Below are 21,583 nucleotides of genomic sequence, written 5' to 3' on the forward strand. Positions count from 1 at the left end.
GAAGGAGCCCAGGAGAGGCTGAGGGGAGAGACAAAAAGAAGCCGGCGAAGGGCAAAGCTGAGCCCAAAGGGTGGGCAGAAAAGACTTGAATCAGAGGAGGGAAGAGGCCCCTCAGCAACGAGAGACTGGGGCACAGACTCTGTGTTTAGAGTTGGGTTTGGAGTTGTCCCCCCCTGAAGGAGTGGGCTTTGTTAATGGCTTAGCTGAAGGGCCAAGCCCAAGCGGGAAAACTAAGGCAGGGCCCCTGCAGGGCCCACCCAAGTCACAAAGGGCCACAAGAAGCAATGGTGACTTTGCAACCGTCTACAAAAAGTGAACACGTTATTTATTTGTAAATAGAGCTAATACAATCGGCTACCTGCCATTTTAAGGCTTTCTCCTGCTCCCCCTGAGGTCAAAGGCAAAATCCATTTAATTTCAGAAGGCACAGGTCTATCGAGTGCATCCCAAGAATTCTTCACGTCGGGGGGGGTGTGTGTGTGTGTGTGTGTGAGGGAAAATCAATTCATTCCCCCCTCCCCAGGCATCTTTTGCATTGTAAGCACCCAGGCACCCAGCATCTACTTCCCAGTGGAACTGAAAGTCACAGTGTATGCACAATGATAATATGGTCTTGGCCACGCAGTGACCCATTGCAGAGGACCTAATGAAAAATGTAACCATGGTTGAATGAACTGTAGCACTGGGTCACTTTGATTTCTACACCCCTCTACAACCTGAGCCCAATTTCCTGGTTAATATATTTCATGCCACAACTAAGCTGAGAGGAAACTGAGCAACACCTATTTTCCTTCCCACCCCCCATTCAACTCAGAACCTGCTACCAGAGGCCATAAATTACCTGTGTACGACAGGGTAACTTACAAGCTCCAAATGAACTAGCAAAACAAAGCGAAGTACAATCCTATCTCAAAAATCAGGAGGCAATTCCTTCAAACCACAGCATCCACAGAATGCAAACTTTGGGCTTGGCTCACATTCCCGTGAGATGATTCACGGTCTTCCGAGTTACAAAGGGACCTAAAGCTTGGCCATGAACTCCCGAGCCATACACCCACTCAGGAAGGGACATTTGGATAAGGTCTGCTGGGTAGCAGTTGCGGCTCCATCCATTACTGGGGGGAAAAGTCCCCGCCTCCCCCGCCCACACACATCATCACCCTCCCTTGCCTTTAAAGACTTAGAAAACCCCAACGGTAGCCCCTCAGCAGCAGTTACACTGACACAGATTGTGGCAGGATTTATTTCTGGCAGAAAGTTAGCTGCTCAGCGAGACTGCTACACGTCTAACGCCTGCCAAGAAGAGGTCACACCTCTCCTCTGAGCACGCTTATTAGTGGTGGAAGTGGCTCGGAGCAAGGGGCTTGAGGAGCAAGCATGACTGGGTAGCTGCACGAGATGGAACAAGCCAAACAGGTTCATTCTTATAAATCAATACAAGGTTAAGAGGCTGCCGTTCACATGGCGCCTTAGCCCAGTGCTCCTGCCCGCCTCACAGACGTTAATGAAGTATGCCTCATGACGCTCCTCGTGGGGATGGAGTAACTTTAGTGAGGGACCAGCACCACACCTGAAAACCCATCCAATCCGCAGGAAACTGGGATTTGGATCTCAAGCTTCTCTCTAGACCCTTCCTCTCCTAACAGGCCAAATCAAAACCAAGCACCCCAGGACTTTGAGGAATCTCAGCCTCAGCTTCCAACCCCCAAACTCTGCCGCTGTAATTATGATGCACTTTTTACAGATGAGCAAAAGGAGTCACAAGGGAGTTAAATACACTATCTGGCTTTAGCGGATACAATTACATACATTCCCACGGCTGCCACGAATGGGGACCAGGTGGCATTTCAAGTCCTTCTGAAAAAGCTAACAGCCAGCAGGGACGTACAGGTGCCTAGAGATGAGCAGAGCGGTTTTCAAACTAGCTCTGGAGTTGAAGCAATGGAAGGATACCCCTTGAAACCCCTTGTCATGCCACTGTGGCCTTATTCTGGATTTCTCATAATTGCAGAGCTGAATGAAGTACACTTAACTCATTAGGGGGATCCCCTAATTACTAAAATTTCCCTACTGCACACAGAGTGGTGGAGGGGTTCTCAAGTGGGCTAAAGCTGAGTGGGATGATATTTAACATCTGCCATTTTTTTCACTTTCTTTAAATAGAAGAGCTGTGCAATCACAGACAGGTCTGGACAAATTGGCTCAGGTAAGGAATTAGGCACACGCATTTTGGGAGCAAGCTACAGGAAGAAAGAAAAAGGCATGTACACAAAATACTGCTCAGTGTTAGGGTAGATGTGTCATACCCTGTGGCTATACCATGGTCACTACCGGTTACAGTTTTTAGCTTTATCAGGGTGACTATCATTCCTCAGGGTGACTGGCAAGATCTGTTGTGCTTTCTCAACTTTTACTAACACTGTAATTTTATCCAGCACTATTTTAATAAGTACATCCCATAAAAAACAGGAGTACTTGTGGCACCTTAGAGACTAACAAATTTATTTGAGCATAAGCTTTCGTGGGCTACAGCCCACTTCATCAGATGCATAGAATGGAACATAAAGTAAGACGATATATATACACATACAGAGAACATGAAAAGGTGGAAGTTGCCATACCAACTCTAAGAGGCTAATTAATTAAGATGAGCTATTATCAGCAGGAGAAAAAAAACTTTTGTAGTGATAATCAAGATGGCCCATTTCAGACAGCTGCCAAGAAGCTGTGAGGATACTTAACATGGGGAAATAGATTCAATTTGTGTAATGACCCAGCCACTCCCAGTCTCTAATCAAGCCCAAGTTAATGGTATCTAGTTCGCAAATTAATTCCAGCTCAGCAGTTTCTCTTTGGAGTCTGTTTTTGAAGCTTTTCTGTTGCAAAATTGCCACCTTTAAGTCTGTTACTGAGTGATCAGAGAGGTTGAAGTATTCTCCTACTGGTTTTTGAATGTTATGATTCCTGATGTCAGATTTCTGTCCATTTATCCTGGCCACTATGGATGTAGAAGCCCTCTACACCTACGTTCCACATAGAGATGGACTACAAGCTATCAGGAACAGTATCCCCAATAATGTCACGGCAAACTTGGAGGCTCAACTTTGTCCTCACCCACAACTATTTCATATTTGGGGACAATGTATACTTTCAAGTCAGCGGCACTGCTATGGGTACCCGCATGGCCCCACACTATGCCAACATTTTTATGGCTACAAAAGTTTTTTTTTCTCCTGCTGACAATAGCTCATCTTAATTAATTAGCCTCTTAGAGTTGGTATGGCAACTTCCACCTTTTTATGTTCTCTGTATGTATATATATCTTCTTACTATATGTTCCATTCCATGCATCTGATGAAGTGGGCTGCAGCCCACGAAAGCTTATGCTCAAATAAATTTGTTAGTCTCTAAGGTGCCGTGAGTTCTCCTGTTCTTTTTGCAGATACAAACTAACACGGCTGCTACTCTGAAACCTGTTACATCCCATAAAGTTACACTGCAGATTAAGGGTACAATGCAGGCCAGAGAAGTCACTGAATTTGGTAGTTACACCTCCAGAAACTGTTAAAGAGCACAGGCAATGGACAACCATCCTTTCCTCCTGCCCCTTATATTTAAAACGTTGAGCGTTTTAAATTTTATTTTAACCAGGCACAAAGATAACATGCTGTAATCTATTCATGAGACGGGGCTGGTGCTGATCCAGCTTTAAATGAAAGAATAATCTTGCTCAAACCAAAAGCTAATGAGTTACCTAGCTAGCGTAAGGAAAGAATATGCCCCACTGCAGGGATACCATGTACTACAGTTATGTTATCGGCCTGATTCTGTTCTTACTCACAATGATGTAAATCAGGAGGCACTCTGTCAAAATTAATGGTGTTACACCAGTGTAAGATTCAGGCAAGAACAGAATTAGGCCCATAACGAGTTAGCCAATCTGTATTTTTCTTTCTGAAGAGTACATTGTTTCTTCAATGTGCCTATGTAATGACTTACCATGTCTCCATCTTTCAGGAGCACAAAAGCTTATCTGTACAATGCATGGTGAGAAATTACAAAGAGAAAATCAGAGGAGAAAGTTTGTCAACCTACCAGATCTGTCCAACGTTAACCAACGAGAGGTAGAGAATCCACAGAATGGCCATAAGGATCATGTTTGCACATCCAGTGACCAACACGTAAGCCGAAACTCCCAAGCCAAGGCCAGCAAGGTAGTCCAGGTTTCTGTCCATATCAGACCAGTCCAGGAACCAGATGATGGTTGGGGCATAGTTCAAGGAATCCAGGTTAATCTTCCCTTTGAAATACCGTTTGACGTTCTGCAAGTACAGTTTGCATGGCAGCAGTCCCTTCTCCCCTATCAGCTGCTTGTTTTGATGGTACGCCACCAAAAAAGCGACAACTAGGAGAAAAAAAACAAAAATGAAAATGTCATTAAAAACCATCACAGAGGGACATCTTTCAAGCCCAGCATGGTGGAGGTGTATCTGTGCATTGGGTATGAATGCATTAACACCTCCTTCTCTCCAATAGTATACAAAACAGCCACTTCTATTCAATTTGATAAATAAGGCATGGGAATCCCATAAACACTGTATCCCTTAGTACAGGGAATTTATGCAGAGTCTGTTTTGGGGAAAATAGGAGTTTCTCCAAGATGGATATTTCATTGGTTGCTGGCAATGTCAGTAGCAATAGCAACAAATTACTAAAGAAATCATCAGCCACCCCCCGAGCTAAATCTAATATAGAAACAACACACTCAGACCCAGGAACCAAATGATATTGTTTTGCACTTGCATAGAGTCTTTCTTCCAACGGTCTCAAATGAAATGTTTTACACAACATCAGCTAAACCTCACAATCCCACCCAGACCCACCCACACACACGCGCGATATGCAGCATCCCGATGTTACCAGTGAGTACATGGAAACAGCAAGATTAAGCAACTTGCCCAAGGTCACACACACAGAGTTAGGAGCAGAACTCAGGCAATTGTTCTGTTCATTAGACATCAGTGCCTCAAATGGTAAACAGAGATAACTGAGATCAGACCTGCCAACTTCTGAGTATCTTTGGATCCCTCTCTAATACCAACAGTAGCATTAGCACTTGCCACCCAGATCAAAGGCTGCTAAGTCAGTTACCCATCCACTCCCATGCCCTCAGGAAAGAGAATGTGGTTCACAGCTTTCAGGAGGGAGATGGCAAGTGCTGCTAACAAAAAGTCAGCAAAGAGGACACATCATAGTCACAACAAGGCAGATTCTCTCCTGTAGCCAAGTTCCACTCAGTGCCAGAGAGTGGAGGGGTGGCAAGATGCTCGTTACAGCTGCCTGATGATGAGGGACTGTCTATGCTGACACCAGTCTGAGAGGTATAGCTTAGAGGCTGCTTTAACTGTCAACATGTGGTCCTCAAAGGATCATGCACCAATCTACCCAGGGCATGGACAGATGCAGGAGCCAGCTCCACCAGTTTGATACCCTCCAAGAGTTCTCCCAGGCCAGGGGAATTTTCAGCTGGCCAGCTACAGCCAGTACTCATCCTTTTTGTGCTGTCTGGGTGGTGCAAAGCGGCCAGATCCTAATAAGAATTTGGCCCACTATCATTTCTGATGCATCATTTCAATATGACCACTTCATATTAAACCTCTCTTGTGTATCAATTCCAGTGAACACTCTTCTATGGGGAAAGAGAGTCTCAAATGGGGATTTAAGGTACATTGTGAAAAGAACACCATATAGGCCATACCTCCTTACAGTATCTTGGAGAGAAAGAGGATTCAGGGAATCCTGAAGCCGTGATAGTCTTTGCTGTCCTCTAGGAAACGCAAGCATAGGAATGGCATTTCATGGCCCTCTGGAGGCATTTACTTCTATGTCAGGACAAAGTATTTTCAACAAAAAGGAAAGGGCCATATTGCGGTCAAGGCAGAGGACTTAGCAAAAGTCACCAGGTCCCTTAGCAGACGACTCCTAGGTTCTTGGCCCAGCTCCGCCACACACTCAGTGGGTGACTTTCCTCGTCTGCGTTCGGTATTAGCCTGCCTAATGATGCGGTTGTCAAGCTAACGCTTTCATGTTTGCAAGGCACTTGGAGGCCTTGGCTGGATTGGAAACCACTCCATATAAACAGTGGTTAAAGGAGAACGTAACGTTTGGGCGGGGGGGGGGAGGGGGAGGGAGCTCTCATTGCAATAGCCCAGGCATATGAGGAGCTGTAGGGAAACCCCCTTACTCAAGCTAGGTAGAGGAGGGACAACACCCCTCTGATTTTAGCAGGATGGGGATAGCTGCACCATCTTCCTCTCCTACTTTTCCCCCAAGATATTTTCATTATCTGAAGGCAACATTCAAAATACTGTACAATGTAAATATTCAACAGCATGCATGGAGAGTGCCGATTTTAATTTGTAATAACGGTTTTCTAATGCTTTGGGCAATAATTAACCCACAGCACACAGAGAAGAGGTTCTATTTGCAGTGGTATAGCCTAGCTTTGGAAAAAAATCTGTATAAAACTCCCACATATTAGAATTTTTCTTTCACAGAACCATGTTTAAAAATACCCTGATACGTTAATGTGATGGCTCATGAGATAACATTCAGTATCTAGGATGCTTCAAGTTAATTTGGCCATTTGATAGTTAATGCTCACAAGAATGCAACTATTTTAGTCGTAAGAGTGTAGTTATGCTATGGGTTGGATCCCTGTATCCTCTCACATACTGGCATGTTCAAAATGTAAAGACTTAATATTTTCTTGTCCTATAAATTGCTACTTTTACATGTCACTACAGCTCTCCTACTTATAATACCTACATCCTTCAACTGGACAATCTAAGAACAGCCAAATGCTTTTTTTAACAGTATATAAGCAATTTAATTACAGATCATAGACCTAGAATTTGATGTACTGCAGAGAAAGTCGGTCAGTTTCTAGGAATTATCTCATATTTTAGGAATCTCCGCCAGTTACCAGCTTGCAGTTTGTAACTGCAGTCATCTCCTCTGTCAGAGAAATGATGAGGGACAATATTTCCTGATTAGGCTCCATACATTTCACTCCCTGTTTCAAGCATTATCCGATTACTGGCCACGTCACTTACAGCAACAAGTCTTACAAAATTGAAAATGCTACACCACTGATTATTTCCCCCCTCCTCACTCATGCTCAAATCCATCCTAAACTGAGGGATGCTGTGGTACGGACAACAATTTTGATGTCCACAGACAGCAACATATCTAAACATAGTGCATGCATAAATCCTGGTGCAGGTATATGGAACTGTGCTCACTGTTATTTTCCCGTGGATATGGGCTCCCTCTGCAAATTCTGTATGCGAAGCCAAGCTTTGCTGCAACTTGGAAGCATTGTGACCTGGAGGTTTGATTAACTATACAAATCAGGGCCCAACTGCTACATCGAGAATGAAAGGGGTATACCAGGAGGAAGGTTGGGGTCAGCATGTGACCCATCTCCCACCTCGTACAGATCCCATGGCAGGAATAATCCCGTTGTGGGGTGCTGCAGCCAGTCTATATATAGCGTCAAAGGGCCCAGTCCTGCAAGGTTCTTAGAGTCTCCTGAGAGGTGCTGAATGACTGGCAGGATCAGGCTCTTGACACGCACCATTGTCCGCACTCAAACACTCAGGGTCTAAATCTGGTCCTCAGATTATATTTTAAACCTGAACTAACTCCCCTACTCATTTGAGAAGGAAAGAAACATGCTTCAGATTAATAATGATCAAAATACTGCACCACCATCTCCCCCCGAACACACACACACAAGGATCTCCAGTGGCATTTGTTTAATAATCCCTTTAAAACCATTACTCTGGCATTACACCCAAATTTATCTTCTTGCTCTCTCCTGAATGAGCACTAAGGGCCTACCGGAAATTAACAGAAGGATTCCCATTGACTTCAATGGGTTTTCAATCAGGAAACCAGCAGATTTTTTCTTTTAAAGAAACCTCACTGACCTATTTTACACAAAAACCGACAAAGCCAAGCAGGGCATTTCATTAGATTAGAGATAGAAAAGGACACACTGACCATAAAGCTTAAGAGTTGTCTTCTGAAGACAATAAGCTAAGTAAAATGTAAATATATATATATATATATATAAAGTATTCCTTATGCTGGTGGGTTTTGTGTTTTTTTAAACCAAAGCTCTTCTCAGAACTGTAAAACTAAAAGATTCAGTACACGAAACCAGCAGAATTATAATGCTCCCCAACATCAGACAACTTAATATCTCTGCTTTGGTTAAAAAAAAAATTCTCTGCCCTTAAAAAACCCTACATGGCTTGATTTACCTTGATTAGCATTGCAATTTGCTGCCGAGTTTTCAAAAAGTGCTAATCAAATTTACCTCTAAATGCTGCACAAATTGTTGACCCAACCCATAACTGCTAATCAGTTTCGAAAAAAAATCTAAATTAGACTCCTGCACTGTAAGCAAGATAAACAAGGAAAGGGCAAATTAGGAAAAATATACACTACGGCAATTGAAGAAAAGTATACACTGTATATGCAGAATATTGTACCGGGTATTTAAGTTTAAAAGCAGCAAATCTCTATTATAAGTTGGCATGAACGGCACATCTAAGAATTGTACAGTTTTTTTGCAGGGGTGGGGGGGAAGACTTCTCACAAAATGAAGATTTTTTTTTTTTATAAGCGTTTCATAGAATCATAGAATATCAGGGTTGGAAGGGACCCCAGAAGGTCATCTAGTCCAACCCCCTGCTCGAAGCAGGACCAATTCCCAGTTAAATCATCCCAGCCAGGGCTTTGTCAAGCCTGACCTTAAAAACCTCTAAGGAAGGAGATTCTACCACCTCCCTAGGTAACGCATTCCAGTGTTTCACCACCCTCTTAGTGAAAAAGTTTTTCCTAATATCCAATCTAAACCTCCCCCACTGCAACTTGAGACCATTACTCCTTGTTCTGTCATCTGCTACCATTGAGAACAGTCTAGAGCCATCCTCTTTGGAACCCCCTTTCAGGTAGTTGAAAGTAGCTATCAAATCCCCCCTCATTCTTCTCTTCTGCAGGCTAAACAATCCCAGTTCCCGCAGCCTCTCCTCATAAGTCATGTGTTCCAGACCCCTAATCATTTTTGTTGCCCTTCGCTGGACTCTCTCCAATTTATCCACATCCTTCTTGTAGTGTGGGGCTCAAAACTGGACACAGTACTCCAGATGAGGCCTCACTAATGTCGAATAGAGGGGAACGATCACGTCCCTCGATCTGCTCGCTATGCCCCTACTTATACATCCCAAAATGCCATTGGCCTTCTTGGCAACAAGGGCACACTGCCGACTCATATCCAGCTTCTCGTCCACTGTCACCCCTAGGTCCTTTTCCGCAGAACTGCTGCCTAGCCATTCGGTCCCTAGTCTGTAGCTGTGCATTGGATTCTTCCGTCCTAAGTGCAGGACCCTGCACTTATCCTTATTGAACCTCATCAGATTTCTTTTGGCCCAATCCTCCAATTTGTCTAGGTCCTTCTGTATCCTATCCCTCCCCTCCAGCGTATCTACCACTCCTCCCAGTTTAGTATCATCCGCAAATTTGCTGAGAGTGCAATCCACACCATCCTCCAGATCATTTATGAAGATATTGAACAAAACCGGCCCCAGGACCGACCCTTGGGGCACTCCACTTGATACCGGCTGCCAACTAGACATGGAGCCATTGATCACTACCCGTTGAGCCCGACAATCTAGCCAGCTTTCTACCCACCTTATAGTGCATTCATCCAGCCCATACTTCCTTAACTTGCTGACAAGAATACTGTGGGAGACCGTGTCAAAAGCTTTGCTAAAGTCAAGAAACAATACATCCACTGCTTTCCCTTCATCCACAGAACCAGTAATCTCATCATAAAAGGCAATTAGATTAGTCAGGCATGACCTTCCCTTGGTGAATCCATGCTGGCTGTTCCTGATCACTTTCCTCTCATGCAAGTGCTTCAGGATTGATTCCTTGAGGACCTGCTCCATGATTTTTCCAGGGACTGAGGTGAGGCTGACTGGCCTGTAGTTCCCTGGATCCTCCTTCTTCCCTTTTTTAAAGATTGGCACTACATTAGCCTTTTTCCAGTCATCCGGGACTTCCCCCGTTCGCCACGAGTTTTCAAAGATAATGGCCAATGGCTCTGCAATCACAGCCGCCAATTCCTTCAGCACTCTTGGATGCAACTCGTCCGGCCCCATGGACTTGTGCACGTCCAGCTTTTCTAAATAGTCCCTAACCACCTCTATCTCCACAGAGGGCTGGCCATCTCTTCCCCATTTTGTGATGCCCAGCGCAGCAGTCTGGGAGCTGACCTTGTTAGTGAAAACAGAGGCAAAAAAAGCATTGAGTACATTAGCTTTTTCCACATCCTCTGTCACTAGGTTGCCTCCCTCATTCAGTAAGGGGCCCACACTTTCCTTGGCTTTCTTCTTGTTGCCAACATACCTGAAGAAACCCTTCTTGTTACTCTTAACATCTCTGGCTAGCTGCAGCTCCAGGTGCGATTTGGCCCTCCTGATATCATTCCTACATGCCCGAGCAATATTTTTATACTCTTCCCTGGTCATATGTCCAACCTTCCACTTCTTGTAAGCTTCTTTTTTATGTTTAAGATCCGCTAGGATTTCACCATTAAGCCAAGCTGGTCGCCTGCCATATTTACTATTCTTTCGACTCATCGGGATGGTGTGTCCCTGTAACCTCAACAGGGATTCCTTGAAATACAGCCAGCTCTCCTGGACTCCTTTCCCCTTCAAGTTAGTCCCCCAGGGGATCCTGGCCATCCGTTCCCTGAGGGAGTCGAAGTCTGCATTCCTGAAGTCCAGGGTCCGTATCCTGCTGCTTACTTTTCTTCCCTGCGTCAGGATCCTGAACTCAACCAACTCATGGTCACTGCCTCCCAGATTCCCATCCACTTTTGCTTCCCCCACTAATTCTACCCGGTTTGTGAGCAGCAGGTCAAGAAAAGCGCCCCCCCCCCCAGTTGGCTCCTCTAGCACTTGCGCCACGAAATTGTCCCCTACGCTTTCCAAAAACTTCCTGGATTGTCTATGCACCGCTGTATTGCTCTCCCAGCAGATAACAGGAAAATTAAAGTCACCCATGAGAATCAGGACATGCGATCTAGTAGCTTCCGTGAGCTGCCGGAAGAAAGCCTCATCTACCTCATCCCCCTGGTCCGGTGGTCTATAGCAGACTCCCACCACTACATCACTCTTGTTGCACACACTTCTAAACTTAATCCAGAGACACTCAGGTTTTTCTGCAGTTTCGTACCGGAGCTCTGAGCAGTCATACTGCTCCCTTACATACAGAGCTACTCCCCCACCTTTTCTGCCCTGCCTGTCCTTCCTTAACAGTTTATAACCATCCATGACAGTACTCCAGTCATGTGAGTTATCCCACCAAGTCTCTGTTATTCCGATCACGTCATAGTTCCTTGACATCACCAGGACCTCCAGTTCTCCCTGCTTGTTTCCAAGGCTTTGTGCATTTGTATATAAGCACTTGAGATAACCTGTTGATCGCCCCTCATTGCCAGTATGAGGCAGGAGCCCTCCCCTCACAGACATTCCTGCCTGTGCTTCCTCCCGGTATCCCACTTACCTCAGGGCTTTGGTCTCCTTCCCCCGGTGAACCTAGTTTAAAGCCCTCCTCACTAGGTTAGCCAGCCTGCTGTTTATATTTCTGGAACTTTTAACGTAACAATTTTGTAATCAATTCACATTAGGAAATTTTCTAATGTGGTTAAAAACTCATCTTACCCAGGTAAGTCCTTATGTTTCCTCCCAAATGTCACTCCATTATACCTCCAAACTATGAAGACCTATGTCACCACTATTATACCATATTATTCACATGCGTACAATACTATACATGCACACATTTATGTAGAGATGTATATGGAAAGCCACAGACCTTGCAGTTTGCTGCTTACAATCCACCAGACTTTATTCTTCCCACAAGACTCAATTATGCTCACCTTCCTGTTAACATTTCTGGGTTCTTCCAACACTCATTTCCTGCACTAAGTAGTATTATAATTAGAACTACCACTAGAGGGCAGTCAATATACTCAGGTACATATTACTACACTTCAGCTCTATAATCCGATTATGTGTGTATGTGTATATATACACATATATACATATGTGTGTGTGTGAATATAGATATAAGACACCGAAGTTCACAAGAACATTGATCTTTGATCTTCAGCCAGCCGGAAGCGTGACTGTTCGACCTTCCACCTTCCTCAACTGCAACATGTTCCCCCCGTCACATCCACAGGACTGACTGCACTGCTTTGCAGTGCTCTCCAGCTCTATCAGCCATGAGCGCAAAAGGCTGGAACCTAGAGCCAAACAAAGGCACAAAAGTTTGGTCAGGCCAGTAACCGAACTGCCCATGCATAGCAAGGACACGTTGCCCCTCTCTAGTGTCTTCTATCTGAGCATCTCAAAGCACATTACAAACATTCAGGAGTAAAGCCTCACAACGCTCATGTCAAGCATCATCATCTCCATTCTCCAGAGACAGAAACTTGCCCAAAGTCTCACAGTGCTAGAACAGGAGACAGACTTCCCATCTTCTCCCACCTGCCAGTCCAGTGCTCTATGCACAAGATTTCTGTCCCTCAGACTAGCTGGCAGTACAGCTGTCACAGAGGCAGCTGCAGGGTGACCATGCATCCTAACCAGGAGAAGCCCACCCTGCCCTGAGCATGCTTTGACAAAGCCCATTAAGCCAGGCTTTCTGCAGGGAAGAGCATTTCACCCTTTACGAGGAGCCCACGCGGACAAGTCCTTATGTGCTGGGGAGAACAGTGTCAAACTCGACAACTGCATTTGCAAACTTCATGCAATGCAGTAGCTGACAGCTCATCTCAATTCCAAGCATTTATTTTGACTTCAAGAGCAGTTTAAACACGTGACAGAAGAATGGAATTAATATGCCCTTGGCAGTTTCACATCCATACCACATGGATAAACTTTTGCCCCAGTGTGTAACATGATACAGAATTCGAATGACAGAGCGGATGATGAGCAGCCTAATGTCCATGTTGGAACATGTTGGCATAGGGATTGATTCAAAGTCCACTTTGACTTCCAGTGACTTTAACAGAAATTAGGCCCCAGGACACTTCACTCTATTTTGGAGTTTGCACTTGTTTACTTGTAGATGTGGATGGATGTATTATTCATTCCGACAATCAAACCCTTAGCTTTGTAATCTGTAAATTGTTATGCCACCAAACAGCACGGCAAATCTGTGCAAAAACACAAAGGAAAATTCTCCATGTACGTTGTGTATTGCTCCCTGTGTTAAACACATGAGATAAATCTATCATTTCATTCCAAACTCTTGTACAAATCCATTAACACAAGTGTTTATTATCAGTGTGTACATTTAAACACCCATGCTTTTAAAAAAATCTTTAGCATTCTCAAAAAAAGTTTGTAGCTCAAATATAGAAAATATCACTAAACGCCTTACTCAGGTTACCGTCACTTAGAAAGTTGATTGCATTTATTATAAACAATAATACCACATTCAAAGTGCTGTAAGAATATTAACTAAACTTCAGAACAGCCCTGTGAGGTAGTTATGTACAATCCCCATTTTAATCATTTGTAATCACTGGAGGCAGGGGACGTGTGAGGTTTGCGGGGTGAGGAGCGCATCGAAGAGAGAGATTAAGTGACTTGTCCAAGACTGCTCAGCAAGTCAGTAGCAGAGCTGGGATTTGAACCCAGAATCTCATGAATCCCAACTCTGTTCATTTCTCTGATTGCAGGGGGGGCAGGTTGGTTTTGTTTTTGTCATACCCAAACGAAAAACTCCATTGCAGACATTACTACTTACTTATATTACAGGAGCTCCTAGATTGCTCATTGTGCTAGGCGCTGTACAAACAAATACACCCACGCTCTGAAACGCTTACAATCTGAATAGACAAGACAAAGGGGAGAGGAGAAACAGAGGCTCAGGTTGTCTATACGGGGCAGTAATGTGGTCTACAGGGGTGTAACTTCCACAGCACACTAAAGTGTTGCACTATTAATTGGCCCAGGTAGACGTGGCTAATGCACACTAAAAGCTCCCTTTTAATGTAGCGCTGTAGTAGTTCACATCACCATGTTACAAAGCACTAAGGAACTTAAATGCACACCAGCCAGGTCTACACGGACCAATTAACATGCAACACTCTAGTACGCTGTAGAAATCACACCCCCGTAGTCCACATTACTGCCCCATGTAGACAAGCCCTCAGAAAGGACATGCTCAAGGCCACACAGCAGGCCGGTGACGGAGCCAGGAACAGACCCCCAATGTCACTACACCCAGTCCAGTGTTCAAATCCCCTGGACCATGTTGCTCCATAGTTTCTGGTATCAGCTTACAGACTAGAGACCCACGCACAAACCGCAAAGAACGGAGCAATTTTCTAAGAATCTACAATACACTTAACCTTCTTTCTCACATTCAGACAAGTTTTCCCGCAGTTCTCCTTCCCACATCCAGCTGACGGTAACCGGAATTTAGCTTTCACGCATCTCGGAACCTGTGTTATCATCTGTGGCTTCTCAGCACACTCAAGATTGCTTTAAATCAACTCCCAAAAAACCCAAGTCATCTCTGAAAGACTCCAACTCCAGCTACTTAGTCTGCCGGGAAGAGTCAGTTTCCTTCTAACTGTTCAGGCCACTTTCTCCCTGACGCTTTTATCATCTCCTGCTGCTCCCTGTACTTGAGTATCTTAAACTGCATCAATTTACCTGGCCAGTTTGTGACATTTCCTCTTCGAAGCATGTTGCTGTTACTGAGGCTCCGTTACAGCTTGACAATTAATTGAAGAGAGACCCGTGCTTCCTCCCACACAAGCGGTAGTCAGAGCCCTTGACAGCTCAGGTGGGATCAGCCTCCCCTACCCGACGCAAGCTGGTCTTTATGGAAGTAAGGCATGTAAATTGTCATCAACTGTTAATCGACGCTCACTACTTATTTTCACCTCAGAAGGTGCATTCCTGTACATTTCCATTCACATAAAAACTCCAAGACAGGATACGTTCCCTCTTTGATCCCATCACATGCTACCAACAAACAACTGGGACAGGCAGTACAGAGAATCACCAAGCTGGAATTATTTGGTCTTATGCATTTTGCCCTGTCACCTCGGCTCCATTTCCCAATCCAGCCGCAGCCTGTCATGGTAAAAGAAAGAGAGAATCCCATTCTTCATGCTCTGTAAAGATTTAAAGATGTGAAATCCAAAACTTTCCGGTCACGTTTCCCCCCTTCCACTCCTACTCCGCCCCCGCCCTCCATTAAAAAAAAAAAGTCTTATCTTCTACTTAAAGCCCAAACCACAAGAAGAAATGAACCGAGAGCATAGATCTTTGCACGAAAAGCAAACTATATTTTACATACCTAGGGCCATAAATCAACTTCACCTTTGACCTGACAAAGCATTGTAAAAAAGATACCATGTTGAGTGGATGCTGGCAACTTAGTTTAGGCCTGAAATCTAGATTTTGTTACAGAAAAAAAAAAAAGTGGTTGCAGTTTTTACATATTATTAACGAATCGAGCAAAACATCTTATTTTCAATTGACACACTCCACTGCAGGATTGGAAACCCAAATACCACAGCCCTGTGCTAGCAGTGAGGAGAGCCGGAAAGTGAAACTAACCAACACAGCATCATCAAAGCTGAGATTCAGAGGATAAACATGGCGAAAAGTACATCTGGTATTGAAATTCTTCATTTTATTAGATGTGCCATTAACAGCACAGCTAATGATTATTTAAAAGAAAAAAAAGATTCTCTCACTACTTTGTTCAAAGTAACATGAAGGCAAATAAGAAAATATGCCACTCTTCATAGCCCACAAGTCTCTGAACAAAGTACAGTTATTTGTTTTAAAGCAAATCAAATAACAGATTAACGTCCAGCTTAAGGACATCTCTGAAATACCTTTCTAGTTCAAACCAAATCTAGCTGAACTGCTGACCTTAGAGAGACAAATTCTCTCTCACTCCAATCTTGTTATCATTCCCCTGGAGCTATCAATGCCTGTTATTCATGAAGCTATTTTACTGAAGTGAAAGTGTAGTGTTTAGTGCCAAATATGCTTCTGTCTTCCTTACAGAGCTCCTCCTTCCACAATTTAACTGGTGGCATCCAACTTGCTGAAGGGATACAGTGCTAATGTACGGTCTTTGTTTTATACAGTGCTAATGTACGGTCTTCGTTTTATAGAGTAGTTGACTAAAGTCCAAGTGTGTCAATTAAAATTTTACACTGGAAAAAAAATGCAAAGGATATATTATAATCCAGACGAGACGGTCTGAAAACAACTGCAAGCCTTTCAAAGTAACAGGATCATGGGGTGGAGGGGGGGAATTTTCAGGCAGCCGAGTCCTTTTGTCACGAACACTCACTCCCTTGAGAAGATTTTAGATTTTGAGATTTAAGGGTTAGGAAGAATAAAGTTATAAGCTTCAACCATTTTTGAGTAGGTCCCCACTTATTGGGGGAAAAATTAGTACTATTTAATATTTACAGAGAAGGAGAATTGGATTTATATGATGCCTTTCATCTCAAAGTACTTTACAGAGTATGGGTCACATTGCAGAAGGGGGTTTCTAAATAGAACCTTGAAATCCCCAAGTGCCCAAAATGGGTTTTTACATGCATATGGGCATTCACACATCAGAAATGATCGGGGGGGAAAGAGAGAGGACGGGAACCACTGCTGTACACATGATGTTAGGACCTATAGACTTTGCTCAAAACCAGTGATCAAAAAACAAACATTCAATCCCTGGATGTTGTTGATCTATTTCCTTAATTAGTAATAGCTGCTGCAACTTCCAACAAAATCTCCTCAAGAGGGTTTCCTTATTTTTTTAAAACGGGAATCAATGTAATAGTTTTCAAGGATACAGGAACACCCAAGAACAAAGATCAGAATGGAAAACCGACTCTAATTAGCTACCAAACTTATTCCGCATTGCCTTTGCGTCCTGCTATTATTTCTTATATTTAACTTTGTACCTGTACTGCATCTCAATAAATCATTTTGGAATCTGGTTTTCATGAAAGATGCTATACAAGCTTTTGTTTAAGTATCATTTAAATGAGCATATGTCTTAGACAACTCTTCTACTTGTTTTAATTACTATTATAGCATCCAGATGCTATAGGACTGTATAAAAAGACAATTAACGGAGACACAGTGTGGTCTCTAATAGATTGAGCATGCAGCTAGAAGCCACTAAACTCTGGAGTCGTAATCTTGAGTCTGCCACAGATTTGCTGTTTCGATTTGCTTGGACAAGGCACTTAAATTCCTCCTCTCAGATCCCCAAATAAGATTCCCTTCTGCCCCACACAATTCATTCTGAATGGGCAGTGTTTTACTCTCACTTGGCAAAGGTAAAACGATGGAGCGGAGAACCAGGCCCTCAATACCTAACCTACAGAGAGATGTTGCAAGAATTACCCAGCTAATTAAAAGTACTAAGTACTGTCTACTTTGCAAATATAGAGTGGTGGCTACCCTCATGAATTCATGGGATGCACTGAACCAGCCCTACATGCCTGTATCTTCCAATATCCTTAGCATTCAATTAGGAAAATCCCACTGGTATGTACTCAGTACAGGGAGGAAACCACAGGGTGGTTTCTCTACATCTTTCCCATTCCCTTCTGAATTCTGCTCCAGTCATGGCAGCAGCAGGAGTTTTGGCCACCAAATCCCACAGATTTAGGATGAGCCAGTCGGTCAACTGCATTATTTGACCGCTTATTGTTTGACTACGGTCAAAGATTCCCGTAAGCAAGCCCTGACATAGGCGATGGCCGACCTTGTTAATTGCATTGTGGCACCATTCCTCCATCTTTCAGAACTTTGTTTAATTGCTTGTCACATTCTTCTGAGCTAAATGAATCACTCAGTTACATAACTTGGGGTGGGGAGGGGGGTTGTAATTTGGCATAAGTTTCTATCTAAAGCTAAACCTACTGGAGACCATAAAGTCTTACTTTTTTGGGAGGGGAGTCATTGTTCTGATCAATTAGTGCTTCACATATGTGACCATTTTTGACATTATTTCAAAATATCTGATCAGTCAATTGACCATTTATTTCTGGACCAGTCAAATGCCCAACCTTACGCAGATCTCATTTGATTGATGGAAGGCAACAAGCCACCCATGCTGCAGGGACTCAGTGCCTCCTTCTCGAGCCATCTGGTCCTTTGCTCCTTCCTTTCACCAACCTGCCTCCCTAACAGCACTGTGCCAAAGCAGTCTCATGGCCAGGGACTTCCCAGCTTGTGACCACACCTGGAAACCCCCTTTGAAAGAATGGGAAGGTTATCCACAGCACCCTTGTCAGTTACCTGGGAAAGGGAGCAGAAAAGAGAAGCAGAGAAGACAATGAACAGGTTATTGAACCCATCTCACATCCCCTGCCTTCACTCCACAAGCACAGATCCTAGACCCTGCGGCAAGGGATGAGACTAAAACCCCCTTTCCACATAAAAAAGGGGAGATCCCTTCCAAGGAGAAACCCTGTTCATGATCCTTCCCCTCACTTCACTGCCATTGAGAACTGTGTTTGTTCCATGGTTCTCTTTCATAACAGGGGAAGATCCTTCACACACACAAACACGCACACACACACCAGCAAAACCCCCAGGCCTCCCCTCTAGCTTGCTACAGCCACGCTGGAATGCAGGAGCTGATAACTGTCAGAGAATGACCAATTTTCCACCACATTTTAATACAAGCCCCCATGAGAGGCATTCTTCAAACCCGGCGTAAATGAAAACGGCATGGTTAACTGTTATCGGAGGGGTGAAATGGAAGAAGGGGAAAACATCCCACCACTGAGGAATGTCAGTCTGTCATAATGGCATCAGCCATTTCCTCAATAAGTCTGAAGCAACCGTCACAGTTTACTGAGTGTACGCAGAAGGGGAGCCGGGGGGGGGGAATCTGTCAAAGTAAGTTGTTCCATCTTCAGAAACGAGGTCTAAATATCTGCTTGACCCAGAGGCTTAAAATTGTTTCCCGCTGTTGTTAACCCAGAATCCCAACTGAGATCAAAAGGCAGCCCTGTCTCACTTGAAAGTGTCCCACCCTTACACAGATACTTCACTCTCTCCTCCCTTGACAGAAAAGCTAGCGGAGTTCTAACATGGCCTAGGGATTTTGTGGCTCACAATCTCTTTATTTTGAAGTCACGCTGATTAATTTCAGCCCTGCATTGCAAAATTCGATAAGCAGCAGTGCGTCCTCACAGCATACAGTGCAGCGGTATTAGTCAACAAACACACTTCCAATGACACTTGGACTCAAAATTAACCCATGCCAAACTTAGCCCAAAAATTCAGGTTTTGGCAACATTAAGTTTTTACAAAATGTAAGACCAAGGGGGGGGGGTGTGAAACTTTCCACTATTACCCTCTTTAATTCTAATCAAACAGAAGTTTCCTTTTAACCAGATGAACTTCAACTTCAGCACTGAGGTAGTGTGTAAGAACCAAAACAAGAGAGACTAAGAATAAACCGGGAGCCAGGCTACGCCAAAACCAAGAAGTAAAAGATTTTTAAAAAAAAAACCTCTTTCTGTTACAAAAACTTGGTATTATTAGTAACGTAAGGTGTGGGGGTATTTGGGTTTTAGAAGCATGGTTTTTAAACTGAGAGAGTCCGCTTAAAAGCACAACACTAAAACCTGAGAACGAAACGTCCCTTCTCCGTCTGTTTCCCCTCTCATCCTTTGTCTGTCTTGTCTATTAAGGTTCTGATCCTGCATTGTGTTGAGAACCACTGGCATAGCACATGTGCAGCTTGCTACGCTCATGCAAACTGAATGGGGCTTTGAGCAACGAAAGCAGCCTGCCCATGTACTGCACCATGCATCTGGGCCTTTGCCTGGTGCAAGGGCTGATTTCACTAGGTCTGTCCGCGGCCTAGCATAATGAAGCCCATATTTCGGTTGAAGTCTCCAGGCCAACCTTAATATAAACAATCACACAGCATTTACGGTGTGTTTGTAGCTCCATATTAATGTCTAGAAAGCAACAGCCTTCATAACAAGAGAACACTAATCAGCTTTGCATATGGAACAGCAAATTGAGCTGTGAGAAACTCAGCAGTCTGTATTTCCACAAGTTAGAGATCAACATTTCAACGGGTGGAGATTCAGACCCCTGGCTTTCAGTGCCAATTCAAGAGAAACCAGAAATAAAGCAGGTGTCAAAAAAAATCACACCAAACTGCAACTTCTGCATGGTTTTGATGCAAAAAAACACAAAAGAACCACACTAAGCAGGCTGCTGGTCTGCAAACTTTACTGATCTTGTGGAGAGATCAGGGTCAAATTTAGAATTTGCAACAAAGTGTGTTATGCATGTGGGTTTCACTGCAAATATTTTGCACAGCACTTACGGTCACTGAACATTGCTGTCAATGCTATTTGCTGAGACCAGAACAGAAAGAGTCCACGTCATGCTCTAACTGGTTATTCCATTCACCATTTTCATTATAAAGAAAAGGTAACTTCTAGCACTGCTGTTCTTAGTGACACTGATGTCCTTGGGGACCACTGGCTCTTATTGTCCAGGTGCGGAAGCAAATTCTACATGTCTCGGTGATAAGAAGAATTTCCCTAGTTCACATCATCTCTGGGGCAGGGTAAAGATTACCAGATGCGTCCAACCACAACAGATGTGTACAGGCCTCATGATGTGAACCCGCTCTCCTTGGAATTTTGCTGACACCGCAGGCTTATCGTCAGGAGGACTCTCTACAGCTGTTGGTTCTCGAGGACCTCCAATCTCCTGATCAAATCTGAATGCCAGACAGGTCCCTGAGACGAAGAGACAACTTCCCTCTCCCAATGAAGAAATGTTCAAAGCTGCTCTTTCCCTGAGTTTCTATCTCCACCCTAGATGAGAATGGTGAGATTCATTATGTCTATTGAGTAGCAGGGGATACAGTCCTTGGGGTGAGTGGGATGCTCTCACTATTTTATAATCCTGGGTGAGCAACAAAACATGCTGCTTTTGAAGGAGTTCTGCAGGGGATGGGGAGGGAGAAGGGGTATGCAGCAGACATTAGGACAGAAGGCTGTTATTAAAAGAATTGAATAAGAGAGGAGCACAGGAGTGGAACCTGAAATCAACCAGACTGTGTGGAATGCTACCACACAAGAACAATAGGACAAAGAAGTTACACACTAACCTTATGTAAAACATCTCAAATGTATTTTAAGAGAGAGAGGGAGATTTCCCCCAAACAATAAAAAGCTTTGCTAAAATCCAGATAAAGATTTCTATATGCCACCCACACAACCAAACAGAAATGGAAGTCAGCCTTACACTGAGACACTGAGATTTTGCCATAAAATCAATCTTTTGATATAAGAACCACAGCCTCTCTTATAAAGGCAACAGTCACGACTGCGTAGTTAAGGCTGCAATACACTTCTCCTCTCAGGCCCCAATCCCGCAGCACTTAAACATGTGCTTCA

General features: G+C 43.9%; 1 protein-coding gene across 2 annotated transcripts in view; it reads right to left on the reverse strand.

Annotated features, from left to right (window-relative positions):
* LMF1 (lipase maturation factor 1) overlaps window positions 1-21,583 on the reverse strand; it is a 362,817-nt gene that overhangs the window by 321,094 nt on the left and 20,140 nt on the right. For both annotated transcript variants that reach the window (XM_084641519.1, XM_084641520.1), the window contains exon 2: window positions 4,096-4,405. In XM_084641519.1, coding sequence (XP_084497645.1) covers window positions 4,096-4,405 — 310 coding nt within the window. The remainder of the gene's footprint in view (window positions 1-4,095; window positions 4,406-21,583) is intronic.

Source organism: Lepidochelys olivacea (genome assembly GCF_965140295.1).
Source record: "Lepidochelys olivacea isolate rLepOli2 genome assembly, chromosome: 10".
NCBI lineage: Eukaryota > Metazoa > Chordata > Testudines > Cheloniidae > Lepidochelys > Lepidochelys olivacea.